General features: G+C 39.2%; 1 protein-coding gene across 1 annotated transcript; it reads right to left on the bottom strand.

Annotated features, from left to right (window-relative positions):
- Positions 1-9,468: 9,468 nt before the first annotated feature.
- LOC108681725 lies at positions 9,469-15,406 on the bottom strand. Its single transcript, XM_047883667.1, has 8 exons — positions 15,350-15,406; positions 11,991-14,368; positions 11,345-11,482; positions 10,588-11,271; positions 10,333-10,385; positions 9,919-9,974; positions 9,661-9,704; positions 9,469-9,474 (listed from the first exon to the last, which is right to left on the bottom strand). Exons 2-8 carry the CDS (start codon positions 14,352-14,354, stop codon positions 9,469-9,471), a joined length of 3,345 nt encoding a protein of 1,114 aa, XP_047739623.1. The 5' UTR covers positions 14,355-14,368; positions 15,350-15,406.
- Positions 15,407-16,926: the final 1,520 nt, after the last annotated feature.

Below are 16,926 nucleotides of genomic sequence, written 5' to 3'. Positions count from 1 at the left end.
AAGACTCTCACTTGAACTGTCTGAGTTGCGGTTCCTACGCTTTCGAGCACGAGCAGAATTGGCAGGGGTAGCCTCAATGATACCGTCACTGTCAGGGTCTGAGTTTTCAATAACAAGGTTGCCAGAATCTGCACCACCCCTCTCCACCATTGCAACTGACTCATCTGTCTCCACCACTCCAGATCCAGATGACCCTGGAGGACCAAATCCAGACCCAGCAAGGTAGCTGGGATCCGCCATGTTTAGCCAAACTCCAACTCCTTATGGAAAGGACAAAGCCAAAGGCACAAAACACAAAGAAAAAAAAAGAGTAAACAAATAAAAGAAATAAAAATTTTAATACAGATAAAGAAAGAAAAGAAAATATAAAATAAACTCAAAATAAATTAGGTAGAAGAAAAGAAAAACAAAAAAAAATAAAAAATAAAAAATAACAAATTCAGCAAAGCAGACTGGCAAACCCCTGAGGGAGCAAGCCAGTTGTGTTTATAAGGTATCAAACTTTAAATTATTATTATTTTAAGTAAATACAAATGCTTATCCTTCGACAATAAATTCACCGGTTCTTTAGAGAGCTCAAATAACACACGTGCTTTCGCCGTGAATGCAACTGACTTTCTCATATATATCGACTTATGTCGAGATATAAGAACGCTGACCTTGCGTTAGATTAAACTTTCCATCAAAACGACAACGTGGATAGCGAAAACAAGAATTCAACAATGGTCAGATGAAGAATACTCATGAACATTATTCATTGAACCTAAATATCGTCTGCATAAACTTTCTGAAATCAACAGCGTCTTAGTCAATGCTGGATAATTTTCAAAAATTTAGTGAAATGTTGTAACATTTTTGATCTTCGTGTTCTCTGTAGATTTATTAATAAAATTAGTCTACAAGTACGTTAAAAACTATCGCTCGCACACATGTTTCTAATTGTACAAAAATTAAATCCAATTCAAACCTACGAAAAGTTAAGCCAAATGCTGAGTGCTCTATAATTCAGACTCATCATTGTCTATAAGGCAGATTTATGATTAAAGCGAAAAGCACACAACACACGAATTTGGAAATTTGATGGTGAACGTACAGCCCGACCCATGTTTTTTGGGGCGAGCCACGATTTATTTTCTAGTTTTTAGTCCACAAGAAAAACGTGTTTTTTTAAACTTTTTTCTTAAGTATTTTATTTTCTCATTTTTAGTCCGTTGCTTGGTTGCTACACATGAAAAACGTAGGTCAGCCATCCTACATAATATTCATTTTATTTCAGTTGGCCACGCAAATGCACGAAAGAAAATTCTTTTCGAAGTTCTGTAGAAAATTGTATTCGAGGGGATACATCGTTGTTCCCGTATTTCATTTCATACATTTCATTGAATAAATACGCCTGGAAACGTGCAACAAATTATTGATTATTGTATTGTCATCGGGAGCTGAGCTTCCCTAAAAGTTTCAGAGCGCTAGCTAGCGGGAAAGTTGGTGAAATATCGATTGCAAGATTTGATCATCACAAATACAGACAGACAGACAGACAGACGGACACGAAAGCGAGCTAAGAAAAACGTGGTGAAAATCGAAGAAAGCCTAGTGTAAAAACGCTTTCCGTTTTTGAGTTTGGGTTGCCGTAAGTCCGCGTTCAGGTTTTAGGATAACCACGGTTTCAACAACAAATTTCCTTTTTATTTGTATGATGAAGCTGGTATCCAGGATACTTTACTGGTCTACTTATAGGACTCAAAAATGAACTTGAGGGAGTGTCTAAAAAACTCCCTGCTTTGCTACTATGGCCACAGCCTCCACTTAAGCCTGCTGAAGGCAATCATGGCCAATTTGGCCATACTACATCAAGTTAAACCTCTTCCGGTCAAACCTCTTTGGCGTAACCTACACAAGTTGCAACAATTATCCACTTAAAATACACCTAAGGGGACCTAACCTAACCTCTTTGGCTGCAGAAAGTTAAAAAAGGCGGTTCAAATGGGTCGCCTGCCAAAGACCAACACTGCCCTGGATGGGGAGCGCTGCCGTAGCCCAAAAATTTGACTCTTAAATCAGCCCAAAAGCCAATGCCAATCCTCTACATGCAATAGAAATAGTCAGTCTAATACCTATGCAGCTGTGCTTACTTGCCTCATCTCGCCACACCAGCTTGAAACAAGCAATGCCTCATCCCACAAACTGATACTACAAACAGATTACGCCCAATAGCTCCTACACCAATGATTTAAGGGGACCGACCTAGCTAAAATTTTCAATTTTGACGTTTTTCGGTTTTTGTGCTCATCTGAAAGCTGGAATTCTGCTCTTTCCAATGGTACCACTGCCATCGCTGTACGCCAATATTTACGTTAATGACGTCTCTTTAAAGGGAAGCGGGTGGGAGAGTTCTTTAAGAAATTAGATATAAATTAATTAGCTGCTGAAATCTTTGAATATAGTTTCTACTTGAGTTGTGCTGCAGTTACATGCTTAGTCTCATCTTAAAGCTGACATTCTGAGCTTTCCAACGATACTACTGCCATCTATATACGGCAATATTGACGCAGATGGCCCGCCTTTATTTGGGGGCGGGGGGTGGAGTTCTTAAGTAAATAGACGAGAGATAATTACAGCGGCATGACTACATATCTGGGTGCATCTGTCATCTGAGCTCAGTTACCCTCCTAGCTTTGAACGGAGAGGTGTGCTACAAGATGCTGCTTGCATCCTTGAGTGGACTAAGCTACAGAAGCCTGTACTTTGGTATCCATGCTACATTGAATGCCTATTTCAAGGCGCACGGGACTTTGTCGCGCCGTCCTGAAAAATTTGAAAAGTTCAACTTACTGTCACGGAAAACCTATCTCCTCCTACAGTTTTTAAGCTACAGCAATGAGACATATACCNTCGATGAGATGTGTATAAGAGACAGGATTTAGTCCCTGTGGCTTTCAGCAAGTAATCATGTTGGCTAATTTGCTCTGCAGCATGCTTGCGCACGGAGTGAAGTATGAAAATTATGCTGGTATTGGGCAATGCTGGGTTATTTCAGTCGTCCCCCTGGATGTAATGGACCATCATGATTCCTGCCTTCCGGAACGTAGCCTCCAATACTTCAAGCCGTCCGTATCTAGGCCGTGGGTCGAACCAGTCCTCGGTCGAACGGCCACTTGTTGAAGGACGATAAATTTTGGAACAGAACTATGCTATCTGAAACCTAACCTCAGATAAGGTGAACGTAAAATTACGGAATTTAACGATGCCTGGAAATCAGATTCGATCCGCGGCCTGGTGGTGCACGGCAGGATAAGGATTTATGCGAGGCCGGAGGAAGACAAGCCGAGTGGTTCACGGCTGATTGGATGATGTCCGGAGAGATCCAAGGAGCTCGATTCAGGGATTATTGGTGCACAAAATTGGTGGTGCACGGCTGCGCTCCCAGTTCAAATGTGCTGGTAGAGGCTTAGAGCCAGTCATTGGTTTTAAGAAATTTGTGAGCCAGGACAGCGTGAGGCCAGAAGAGGTTGAGCCAGAGTAGGTGCAACCGGATGCAGAAGTGCCTGCTTAAAATCGAGCATGCTTAATTAAGAATTGGTTGAAGACAATTTCCCTGAGTAAGAAAAATCTTATGCGCGCCAAAGTTTGTCATCCTATAATAAGAAGCTTTTGTCCTACTTTTATTATCTACAAATATTATCATTCTCTTTGTTTGCTGCTATCAGACCGACTCATAAAATGCGTCCTAATTAGATTTGCGTTTACCATGCCTGGAACTGGAATTCACGAAAATGTGCCAATCCAATGCTTATTAGGTATGAAAGTGAGTACATTAATCGGAAAGTACATCGGAGATGACAAAAAAATTTCTTGTCAAATGTTAATGACTTTTTGCGAAGAAACAACTGCCAATTTGAATAATACTACTGCTGTCTTTTTTATCTGCAAGCACTATTTATTATCTCAGCATGCAGTTCTTGCTATCATATCGACTTATTTTTTTTTTTTTTAATTTGATTTTAAGACTTCGGGTGTGAAACAGTCACACCTCCCAGCCTGAGCACAACTTGATTTTTCTTGAAAACTCCAACTTGAGCTAAACATCACCGTTGGGAGGTTAGGTATTCACATGCGAAGTTTCGTTCAAATCTGTTCAGTAGTTTAGAAGAAATTTCTTGCTCACTGCGAATTTCGGCACGTATCGCCCTATAACTAAAGAATGAAGGTGAAATTCCAAAAATTTTCACGAGCTAAACATCACCGTTATGTCCTAATGAATACATACGTGAACCAAGTTTCGTCGAGCTACTTCATTACTCTGGAAGATATTCCTTGCTCACTGAAATTTGGTAGACCGGCCGCGAGTCCGGCCGTAAAATTGTCCGAGACGTGTATTTTACTTTGAAATCCAAATGAACTTTGGGCCATCTTTTGAATGAACTGCTAATAGAAGTTATAAATTATATAAATTTCAAGATACCAATTAACAACCAGGCACGTGAAAGCGTCGTTGTACCATTATGAAGACGAACTTTTAGCTCCTAGCAGCCTTACCACTTCTATGCCCACCTAGCTGTAACTCATATTTATTTCATAAGAAAATTCAAGTCAAGTCAAACGCTTCCAAATCATAAGCCGATCTCCATCGAATGTATACATGCAAGTACACATGCATGGGGTTGCACCAGATATGGACGCAAAGTTGGAAATATATCGATGAAATTAGGGTAAGAAAAGTACGAGTGAAACTCGTAATATTAAAGGTTATTATAGTATAAGTAAACATCTTATGAGTAAACATCTTATGATGAGTTTGCACCAGGTATGGACGAAAAGTTGGAAATATATCGATGAAAATTAGGGTAATAAAAGTACGAGTTAAACTCATAATATAAAAGTTATTATAGTCTATGTAAACATCTTACGCTAATAGAGTTGAGTAAAAATATGTGAAAAAAATAACGTAGCGAAACTAGATCACTTCAACGTACAATTTGCTCCCAAAGAACACTCAACAAGCAGCTATTCAAACCGTCAAAGAAATAAACAGCTATTCTAATAGAACCTTTTGACTTACATATTACGTACAATAAAGAGACATCACATTATCTAAACGTAGATATATGTTAAGCCTAATTAAATATCGAAACGACCACGTGAAAAGTGAACGCATATGTAACGCAACTTTTATTTTAAACTTATCTTTACCTCACTATCCTCAAAAAAATAAACATTTTTCGTCATGCCTCTATCCTGCAGGCATTTTTTGCATAATATTGATATCGAACTACCTTAAAAATGTTTGCAATAACGTGCATTAATTTCAAGTGTTCTGTAATATTCATCCATTGTCAGTAAAGTTTTTCAATACTGTTGGCCTAATACATTAAGTTTTTATGTAACTGAAACGTATTCGCGAAATGGCGTCAAGGTAGAGACGACAAGCATGAAACATATTTTTTCTATGCAATGAAAGGATTCTTTTGATTCATACGCGCTAGTGAAAATCATTTATAAGCTAATGAAAACTTCAGCACAACTAGAGGCTTAGAGCTTCAGCAACTAGAACATTAACTGTTCGCATGAGTCTTGTTTTGTGTTCGTCAAGTTTGATGTTCACGTGTTAAACTGTGAAGTTCATATGAAGGGAAGACTTTTTATGAATTTTTAGGGGTGAAAAGTTTGCGTTTGTTTCCAATTGCTTCAGCGCTCTGCATCGAGGGACGTTTGCATGGCTGCCCCGCCAAGCTATCGATTGGTCCTTTGTACCTGTAAAATATTGCTTATAAAATAATAATACTGCATTTAAATATATTAAGAAAGCAATTTAAACAACTCCTAACTCAATTGGTATTCGCATTACAGACTCTCATCTCAGTATTATGGAACGTTTGATTGCCATCGGTATAACACATGGAACGAATCTATAACTTTAAGAAGCCAATTCTGTCGACATCAAATTGCCTAACGCCATCCATCAACTTCTGTGCGAATTTCTAGAAATATTGGCGAAACACACAAAAAGAGCGTGATGGAATTTCTGTAGTTATGATTCTTTATTTTGACTGCTATTTGGTTAGTAAGTTGGCCACGGTTTTCCACGACGCACCTGACAGCAAAACAAAAGCGCTTCCTTCGCTCAACGATGGGAAGACCCTTGGCGGTGGCCGCCTTCACTGCCACGACTGAGCTGCGCTTTGCCTGCAAGAAATTCTTATATAAATCACAGCCTAATTAGCCTTAATTTAATTACGTTTTAGGGACCGAAAACAAATACGAGAGAATGCGTGATCTAAAGGAAAACACGGTGAAACATATTGACACGCACCAGTGATGAATTGCTTCAATTATTGCAGCTGCTCATAACAGTATAGTTTTGATGGTGCATAAAATTTATTGTAAGTAAACAAAAGTTGATTATTTGTAAAAGGCAAATGAAGTGCTACATCGTCGTCTAAAGTGCGACATCATCGTCAGTTTTATAGTCAGTAGTTTTATCGTCAGAGATTTGAAAAAAAAATCTTCAATACAGTGAATCGCTCCGGATAATAATTATAAAGAACAATTGCCCGTAATCAGGCAGAATAATTATAAGTGTTTCATCGAACTCGAACTTAATATGAAGAGAGCCAAAAGTTATAACAATTATTCCTGTATTTCATTGAATCTAATACTTTTTGGAACTCATGATACGATATTTCAAAAGTTGATTTGTGCAAAAAAATTAGTTGAGAACATCATGATATAAAAATATCATTTGTAATGTTTTTCATGCTGAAATTAAAAAACTACTCGACAGCAACGGGTTAAGCCACGTCCACTTATTAACTAAATCTCTTAGAATATTTTCGGCACATTATAATTCTCTGCACGGATAAGTTGCGTGTTGATAATCCCCAAATCCTCAAACTAGAGGAGCTGTGTGGGAAAACTTTTTCAGCCGTATTGAGTTTATATATTTGGTAACCAGCTGCTCAAAGTGGTTGTGCAGTATTTTTGCAGGTCCCATATAAATGATGACGTAGAATTATATATATTACGCTAGAGATCTGCGCAAGTAAAATTAGCAATATTAATGGATACACTTCATAATTGAGTAAAGTTGACCTTAGCAGCGGCGGCGTCTTCGTCGGTGAAGGCGCTGACGGCCTCGGCCCGCACCCAGTTGCGGCACACCGGCGACTCGAAGTACGTCACGTGATACCAATTCTGCGGCACGAATAACATGCGAATAACATGAATGGTAAGAACCAGAGTTTACCTTTTAGAATAATTTTTTCCTAGGTTTCCATTATACATGCGAATTAAAGATAAGCCATGGTTAGTTCTTACAGGAGGTAAATTTTTCCCCTAGTCTACTAAAGGTAGAATACATCACACATTATGAGAATGGAAATTTCGTGTGACATCGGAAGCGATTAAATGCATTCGCTATCTGAAACATAACTTTACACTAAAGACATCAATAAAATACATTGTGTTTTGGTTTTAAATGTATATATGGAAAAGCAACTGTCGGTAGATAACGAGTTATGCTGTCATTTCAATATAAATTAAATCGTTGTTATCATAGGAGTTGGACGTATATGGACGTGGTAGTGGTAAGGTTAGTACCAGACGGTCATTTCAATATAAATTAAATCGTTGTTATCTGGAAAGAAAGAAGCTCAAGGTGAGGCCAGTACCGGACGGGTGCTGTCGATGGGCAGCCAGAAGTAGGTGTCGGTGTCAGGGTCGTCGTCCACCATGGCGGGGTAGCGAGCCCTCCCTTGTTGCACCCACACAACTGAAACATAAGCCGCCAATGTAATAATAATAATAATAGCGATGTCAGCGTTTATTACGCCGAACGCCTGTCGCCGATTCTTAACATCGCAGAACATTCACAGCATTTTGCGGTCTGGAACTCGCAACTCACTGCTACAATTCTGCTGCGCTTAACCGCCTTCAAGGTGAGGCCAGTACCGGACGGGTGCTGTCGATGGGCAGCCAGAAGTAGGTGTCGGTGTCAGGGTCGTCGTCCACCATGGCGGGGTAGCGAGTCCTGCCTTGTTGTACCCACACAACTGAAACATAAGCGGCCAATGTAATAATAATAATAATGAATAATAATAATATCGATGTCAGCGTTTATTATGTCGTAGGCCTGTCGCCGATTCTTATCATCGCAGAACATTAACAGCTTGTTACGGTCTCGAACTCGCAACTCACTGCTACAATTCTGTTGTGCTTAACCGCCCGGCCTCCTTGGCGATTCTGACCAGAAACTGGCGCACAGAGCTGGGATCGAACCCGCGCCTCTCTGCATCAATCTTGATACTCTGAACTTTAACATTAACCTTAACTTTTAATCAAATTAATAGTAATTAAATGGTGAATAAAATCATGCAGTACACTCAACCAGAGACTCGAGGCAAGGGTTGTATAATACATACGTACATTAATATAGTTAATATAGTTAATGAGAAAGCGAATATAAGATTTCTGTTCGACTAATAAGAGATTAGCGCAAATTATAATTCTATTTTCTTGCACTTCTCTCCAATCATTTGCTTTCATAAAATATTTCTGTAATATATAATAAGTCCATATTTTTCATTCTAATTCACATAGAAATAATAATAATTCAAGAATATTATAAATAATAGATAAATGATTAAATTGAAGAAAACTATTGACAACTTAAGAGAAAACCTGTTGCTATAGCAATATATTGACCTGAGCCGAGCGTGAAGTTAGTGTGTACGAAGTAGTCTGGGTCGTAGCTGGGCAAGGTGGCCTCTGGTACTTCGCAGCTCGAATACTTCGCGTCTGTAATAATAATAATTAGCATAATTAGTAATAATTAGCATAATTAGTAATAATTAGCATAATTAGTAATAATTAGCATAATTAGTAATAATTAGCATAATTAGTAATAATTAGCATAAAATAGAAGTGTCGGCACTGAAGAAATAGGCCCATGGCATGTTGCCGATTCTTGTACTTTTCGTGACTTGATTCACAAGGGATCCAGCCCTTGGAACCCGATCTTTCCATAACTAATTTACATAGTAATGCCTTACTTTGTGTAGTGGCTGTATTCTAAAAGTGTTACTGAACAATAATATATTACAGTACTACGAAGTAATCTCTAATTTACAGGTGAACTATCTTTGAGATTATTATCGAATATTATCATATTATTCGATAACCTATACTAGCCCAGCATCTTAAGTTGACTTGAATATAATATACAGAATACTACAAGTAAGCTAGTTGCCCACGATTTGAGTTATATTTTTTATAGATCAGGTGATCGATAATTATATCATGAATATAATATTAAGTTAGGTTATAATAATAATATTATTATATATGTAAAACAATTGTTCATTTCAATTTTTACAATTAATAATTTAATTATATTTTTTTAATCTATATGATTTTGGACCGATCAGTGTTCATAGTGATGTTGGAATTTTTAATTCAAAGTCTAAATTCAATTCAAGTCTAAATGATAGCAAAATTGCTTGTTGCCTTAATTAACAGTCGTAATGTGAACAAGAATCATCATTTAAATTGCCTCGACTGAACTTTTTCAGGACTGTTTTCTTCATAATTATGATATCTAAAGTCAAGAATGGATCACTGTCTTTCCAAAAATATAAAATAAAGAAAAGAACGCATTGCACAAACCTTCAAGTTTTGGATTCGTCGCAAGTCCTCCACAGGGTGGCCACCTGGCATGAAGACGGTGGATTAGCGAAGTTATATTAAAGCTGTTATAAATATTGTATATGTGTGTTCTTTTATTAAATTATACTGATCACTGTATATGTGTGTTCTTTTATTGAATTATACTGATCACTGTATATGTGTGTTATTTTATTGAATTGCACTCATGATGCTATCGCAAGAGAAAGTAGCTGCATGAAGCTCATGACGTACACTCACCGGAGCCTGCGACACTGCGACGTCGTCTAGTAGCATCAGAAGATTTAGGCCGAGTCCTGTGTGCAGCGAACCAAAATACAATTCAGAATTTATGAATAACTGAAAAATTATATTCAGTTGTGATCATTATAAGTAGATTTTTTGCAATGCATCGAAAAGGAATTGATAAAAAATATCATTTGTGGGTATGCAGACTTATTTTATCCATCTTTAGGCTATCATTTCCATTATTTCCTTTCAAACTTTAGTAAACTGCTAAAAATTTTCTATCAATCTTCAAATACTTGCCAGACAAATAATCATAAATAATGCACGTGAGCAGTACGAATATGTGGATTCATAGTTAGTCACATGGATGCATGCAACCATGGTTGAATTAATATAAGTATTAATTCAACCATGCATGCAACTCACTTGAGTTGGGTGGCCGCAGTGCCGCTCTTCTTCTTTGCCGATATCCAGGGCTGCTGTGGATTGAAGCGTAATTATGTACAATGGAATATGAGCCTAAGTTTCGTGTATACATAACATAAACTCAATAATCTGACAAATTAATTTTTTGTATAAAATATGTATTTATCTCATAACTTATCGTCTATCTCAATTGAGCATTTATGTATTTTCCCATTGCGGATACAATAAAGCACAAAATTCATCGAAATAAGATACCTCTTGAGGAGACGGCATAGTGAAACTCTTGGAGTTCTTGGCGAGTTTAGCAGGATTTACAAAATTTGTTTGTTTCGTTTTGGTAGCCGATGATTTAAGGGGACATGTTGCGGTTTGTTTGTTATTCACATCGCTTTCAAATTCATCTTTGCCGCCATCACTTTCATCGTCTGCCTCCGACGAGCAGTCAGTAACCGAACGTCGGGGCTTGTCGGGAACTGAAGACTGACTCTCCGTCGTGGCGTTACCGTGACCAAGCCACGACGATGAGCTTGATGCGTCGTTTACATCTGACGGTGCGTCGTGTGCACCTGACGTTGCGTCGTGTGCACCTGACGGGGCGTCGTGTGCACCTGACGTTGCGTCGTGTACTCCTGACGTTGCGTCGTATACACCTGACGTTGAGTCGCGTTCTCCTGACGTTGCGTCGTGTGCACCTGGCGATGCATCGTGTGTACCTGACGTTGCGTCGTGTGCACCTGACGTTGCGTCGTGTACACCTGACGTTGCTGACGAGTCATGCGAGTAATACAAAGCCTGGCGGACGTGGTGGTTGTCGCACGTGGACGTGTGAATGATAGGAGACACGCTCGAGGGTAGAGGGGTGAGGACGCGCGATTGGGGCAAGGGTGACGACACAGCCTGAGGGGTGAAGCCCTCACGAGATGGCGCGGAGTCTGGGGCCTGGACATTGGTTAAAAATTTCTCTCAATTGTATTTTAAAAATAAAAGCAATAATCATCAAAGCCTGGCGGACGTGGTGGTTGTCGCACGTGGACGTGTGAATGATAGGAGACACGCTCGAGGGCAGAGGGGTGAGGGCGCGCGATTGGGGCAAGGGTGACGACACAGCCTGGGGGGTGAAGCCCTCACGAGATGGCGCGGAGTCTGGGGCCTGGACATTGGTTAAAAATTTCTCTCAATTGTATTTTAAAAATAAAAGCAATAATCATTAAAATTATGCGCATTGCATTTCTTATTAACATTGTTTTTGAATCTTGAAAAAGATAAATTGGATAAAATAGCGACCTGCTGAAAATTTGAAGCAGTTTTAAAACTTATTTCAATCTCAACATATAGCAGCATTCATAAAAATGATTTATATTTATTTGAAATTCCCCCCAAAAAAATTAATAACCCACCTAAATAACCGGAATGAATAAAAGCAGCCCGCAAGAAGGAGTATCATTTTATACAAGCCTCATAATTGGTTAAAGCGTAGAATTTATACCGAGAAGAAATACATGAATATTTGCTTTCATACCTACATTCGGGAAGTACGGTTTCCCTTGATCAATCATGTATTAGACTCATTTATTCATGCATTACTTAAGTTTAAATTAACCTGTTCCTTAATATGAAAACATTGCAATTGAGTAGAGAGATCAACTAGCATAACTTACCCCAACATTCGACACGAGCGACGAGTTGATTTCATAACTGCTCGGTTCACCGCACACTCCGCCTTCAGAAGTCGAGTTTTCCTGTTGTTCGACAGGAGAGGATTGCCATTTCCCTTTGTTCTGCTGGATGCGGTTAGCAGAATCTGGAACATTCTCGTCGCTGAATAAGAGCTTCTCATCAACCTGTTTCAATATCTTAGGTGCTTGAGACGTAGCCCCTCGCTTGCACGCACCTTTGCCCTCGACTGAAACTGTGCTCGGAGGATTAGTCTTCCCAGTGTACAAAAAAGACATTTTTTGTTTAAAGTAGGCAAGGTGACTTGCTTGCTGCCAAGGGCTTGATGGTTTCTCCCGTCCACCGTTCTTTGGCTTGGGATGAGCTTTTGGCTTGGCAGCGCCAGCTGTTTTTGCAGACTTGGAGCTCGTGGGGGCGGCCATAAATTCATCGTCTTCCAAGTTGCAGAGCTCCCGCTCAGTCTTGATGATTATTTTGGGCTTTGGTACCGAGTTTGTCTTTTTCAACTTCAGTGGCTTTGAGCTTTGACTATTCGACGGTTTACCGCTATCAATAATTTCCTTCGTTGCTGAGAACGCAGAATTCTGATCACCGGGATTACTCTCGGTTGTTACATGGCTCTCATAACTTGCACTTGCAGGACTGAGATTAAGAGGAAGTTTCCCTTGCACTGTGACATCCTTCACCTCCGGCAACGCCTCTCTGTTGAACGAGGGTTCTCCTGATCGGTGTGGGATCGAGGCTGAAACAGACCCATTGTGCTCGTTCTTAACGGAGTAAGTTGATTTGCAAACTTGAGAAGTGCATTTTGTATCAGAATATTTCTCTGAGTTCCCAGTTACTGCCATTTGTTTCTGTCCGTTCATCTGGGAAGCTTTTAGATTTCCACGAAGTTCCGATGAATTACTTCCATTAGTTACTGAATTAGTTCTTTCATTACCCGTAGAGTTATTTATAACAGGTTTCTTGAAAACAGGTTTGAAATTTGGTGCAATTTTTTGGCTTCTTCCAAAAACAGGTCGTATAGGTGCGCTCGAGGTAGGCTTCTGAGCTTCGGACTCCGCCTTGCCTCCATCGTCAGATGCCTCCATCGCTGCATCAGATTGTGATGACACGACATTCGTGCGATCCGTGAGCTCAGTACCCGCTGCAAGATTGTTATTACTGTCTTTCATCTGGACTAGATTTTGGCTGCGGTCAACTTGCTGGAAAGGGTTTCCAGGTTTGCCGGCTCGTTGGAAAAAATCAGCGAATCGAGTACCTGCAGCGTTCGCGTCATTTTCTTTTCCGACGCCGCCACGATTTGTAGGGATTTCCTGTGAGAGATTATACGATTCAGTTTCTTTTAATCCTCTTGCGGCAGACAGGAAAATATTACCAGGTTGATTGTTTGCAAACTCGCGGCCTTTAGGCGCTTGAAGTGCCGACGTGTCTTTGTTGCTGGCCATTTGAGTGCGCGCGAAGGGCGGGGCTCTGGCGTACGCAGGCACGCTGCAGTCACGCGACTCTCGAGGATCGCCTCGTGGGCCGCCGAAGTCCGTGAAACTGCCGACCGTGTCTGGGCTACTGTAAAATGACTCACTAAAGTTGTCGGTGGCGCTGAATGTGTTGGTGATGTTTCCTGGAGCTCTGTTAGCACCGTTGGCAACAGAAAATGCTTGCTTTGGGGCGACGGCGAAGCTGCTCTGGGATTTATTGATTAAATTTCCGTTTGTACTAAATGGGGTAATCGGTACTAGCGGCAGAGGTCTGCAGATGCTGGTTGAGAAGTTCCCATTTGGGTTATTGAGTGGAACGTTTCGTTCAGTTGACTGCGGTGAGCTTTGATATTGATCTTGTCCTGGTCTAAAATTCTTACTCAGCGCCGACGCAGACGAGAACAGAGAGCGCGGCTCTCCCCCAAAACTACTTCTCTGTGAGCTGTCCGGGTACTGGGTTTCAAAATTTTTGTTGATGTCCTCCAATATTTGGGTAAAGCCAACGCTGGAGTCTTGACGGCCTCGGTCATTCCCTGCTCCCAGCAACGATTGACTTGCCTCTTTGTAGGACTTCGCTACTTGCGAGAAAGACAGCATCCCAGAGCCCTGCGACAGCGCGTCATAAGCATCACCATCCATCCCACGCTGCGAACCAAGTTGTTCGTCGTTAGTGGCTTGCGATGCAAATAAATCTTCATCTTCTATTTCAACCAAGTTCTCAGTTTTTATTTCAGCGGCAGGGTAGATCGGATGAGAGTCATGACGGTCACCGGCCGCGGCCGCGGTAGGGAACATTCCAGACACGACACTCGCCACGCTTCTGTGCAACGAATGCATGCCCGAGAGGTGGCCTTCATTTCTCTGAGACATGCTTGCGAGGTAACCTGGACAGGTATTAACATTGATTTATTCACCTCATCAATATATTTTAAATACTCTTATTATATTAATGTTAGTGAGCTAGTAAAATGATTTTGTGGTGAATAGCGATATTCAATACACCAACTAATGTAGACAAATTCAACAAGAAGCAATGCGCGTCATATTTTATCTAAGCTTATCAATGAGCAAATGCTTATAAAAGAAAAATGAATTTTATATACATTTTAGGGTTTCATGATGTCCAAAAAACATGAAAGTATCAGTACTAATATTAGCAACCGCTCTATTTCAGTTTATTTTGAATTACTCTAGCGAGTCTAGTCTTGAAACACTCAAAGGCATTGAAAACCCATAATGACCTTCGGACAACCTTGACGACGCCGGCTATCAAGAGTCACTCTCGTGGCCACGGTCCAGTGTCCACTGTCCACCCATGGTTTCCGTTATAGATCATTTGATATATTAATCCATATTTGATCTCTAATGACTGATTGAACAAATTCTCGTCACGAATTCCCGTTATTACTGAACATTTCATTTATCCTATAGTACAACACCTCGATGAAATTAGTAACGAGAAGGTCCGTAGTTGATATTTTCTAGGCAGATGAACTGTTATAATTGCTCAAGAGTTCCGTTTAAAACTTGGTTGCATCAGTGCGGGAGAATAAATTATATAAACCATTTTTGCTTATACAATTAAGTTTAGTACAAATAATTTGATGTGATAAAAGTTGTGATTATCTCAGAATACTCAGATTTCTCGTCGTCGGCGACACATAATAATAATGACATGTGCTACGTAAACCGTACATCACAGGAATATTGTCGTTTGGCTAATCGGCTATAGATTACTGACTTAGTAAATGAGCTTCGTTTTTATTTATACTATATAATACCGCAAAATACATTTGTGCTTTTTGTTTCATAAATTTAAGTAAATTTTTAGCGTCATTAAAGTTGCAAGAATACAATTAACATACCTTCGAAGAAGCTGCAACTGACTTCTCACAAGAACTTCAAAGACAGACAGACGTACGTGACTAGCGTGAAATGAAGCCTCCCCAGCAGCCGTTGACGGGAAACACTTTCATCGAAATATTTTTATTGCAACCGTTGTAATGCTCGCGCCCAAGTAGGTCCGAATTAGCAAATTGTTTTCAATTTATTTTAAAACAATTACCTAGCTAAAGTACATTCAGAAGGAGGAGTTGGAGAAAAGTTAGGATATTACATATATGTACAAATTTATTTTAAGTAAAAAATATTACTTTGATTTTTGATTTGATACAATTTTTTTTACGGTGCTTATTTTATTGTATTAAGATAATAAAATTATTGCATAAATCTCAAATTAACGAAAAATATATTATAAATGAATATGCCTGGAATTATACTGAAACCGTTCGATCTTTTATTTGTATTAAATGTTCCTAACACTCATGACATTACCTATAGAAGTTACACTTGAGACCCGTCAGATATTTTAGCTGCCAGCTTTCCGATTCGTTGTGACCCAGGAAATTATCTCCAAACAATTTAAAAACAATATTTAAGCTTCCCTAAATAATGCAACTTTAAGATTAAAAATTTACGAATTGTACGGCTCTACGGGCATCGCACTGGCGAATGATTTTTAGTTAAGAATCCTGATATACCTTAGGTAAAGTTTGTAGCATTATCCAACATTTAATGGGCTCAGCCTCTTACAATAACTTCTCATACTTTGCTCCCTCATGCTCACCCGTCATCGAATGCCCATAAATTATTTCTTTGTTAAATTTGAATTAATCAATCCTTTCATTCATGAAACTTGGTACACGTATTCATTAGGACGTAACGGTGATGTTTGGCTCGTGAAAATTTTTCGAATTTCACCTTTATTCGTGAGTTATATGGCGATACGTGCCGAAATTCGCAGTGAGCAAGAAATTTCTTCTAAACTACTGTACAGATTTGAAGGAAACTTTGAATATATACAAACCTAACCTCCCAACGGTGATGTTTAGCTCGTGACCATTTTTAGATTTTGCCTTCGTTTGCGAGTTTTTTTTCACATTCGTGATTTAAACAGCAATGCGTGCTTAAATTCACAGTGAGCAGGAATTTCTCCTAAAATACTGAACAGATTTGGACGAAACTTCGTATGTGAATACCTAACCTCCCAACGGTGATATTTAGCTCGTAAATTTTTTTTTTTTCGATTTTGCTTTCTTTCGCGAGTTCTACAGATATACGGAGTAACGACCGGCATTTCTCAGGCAGATTTTTACAACACTTTTCTTAAAAACTTCACTTCTTGTTTGTCTGTCTGTCTGCTACAAATATTATAATCGATTTTTAACACACTTCTATCTGTCCAATCTATCTGAAACTTTGCAGACTTGCGTAAAGTCGGAGACATTGCATGAATCAATTGACAGAATAAATAATTTTGAAAATTCAATTTCTTTTATATATTAAAATAATTTAAATATTATTTTTTTACTATTCGAAATTAAAATTAGAAATTCATTGTTCATGTTTTACATTGGAGACACTGGATTTTTTAGAAGTGTTG

Source organism: Hyalella azteca, unplaced genomic scaffold, assembly GCF_000764305.2.
Source record: "Hyalella azteca isolate HAZT.00-mixed unplaced genomic scaffold, Hazt_2.0.2 contig13444, whole genome shotgun sequence".
NCBI lineage: Eukaryota > Metazoa > Arthropoda > Malacostraca > Amphipoda > Hyalellidae > Hyalella > Hyalella azteca.
Note: the sequence above shows the minus strand (reverse complement) of the source record. Positions and strands in the feature narration are given on the sequence as shown.

Coding starts and splice junctions, on each gene's coding strand:
- LOC108681725 (XM_047883667.1), bottom strand. CDS start 14,354: ATGTCTCAGAGAAATGAAGGCCACCTCTCGGGCATGCATTCGTTGCAC. Junction 11,483..11,990: donor CGCTCGTGTCGAATGTTGGG/GTAAGTTATGCT, acceptor ACCAATGTCCAG/GCCCCAGACTCCGCGCCATC. Junction 10,386..10,587: donor CTATGCCGTCTCCTCAAGAG/GTATCTTATTTC, acceptor TTCAATCCACAG/CAGCCCTGGATATCGGCAAA.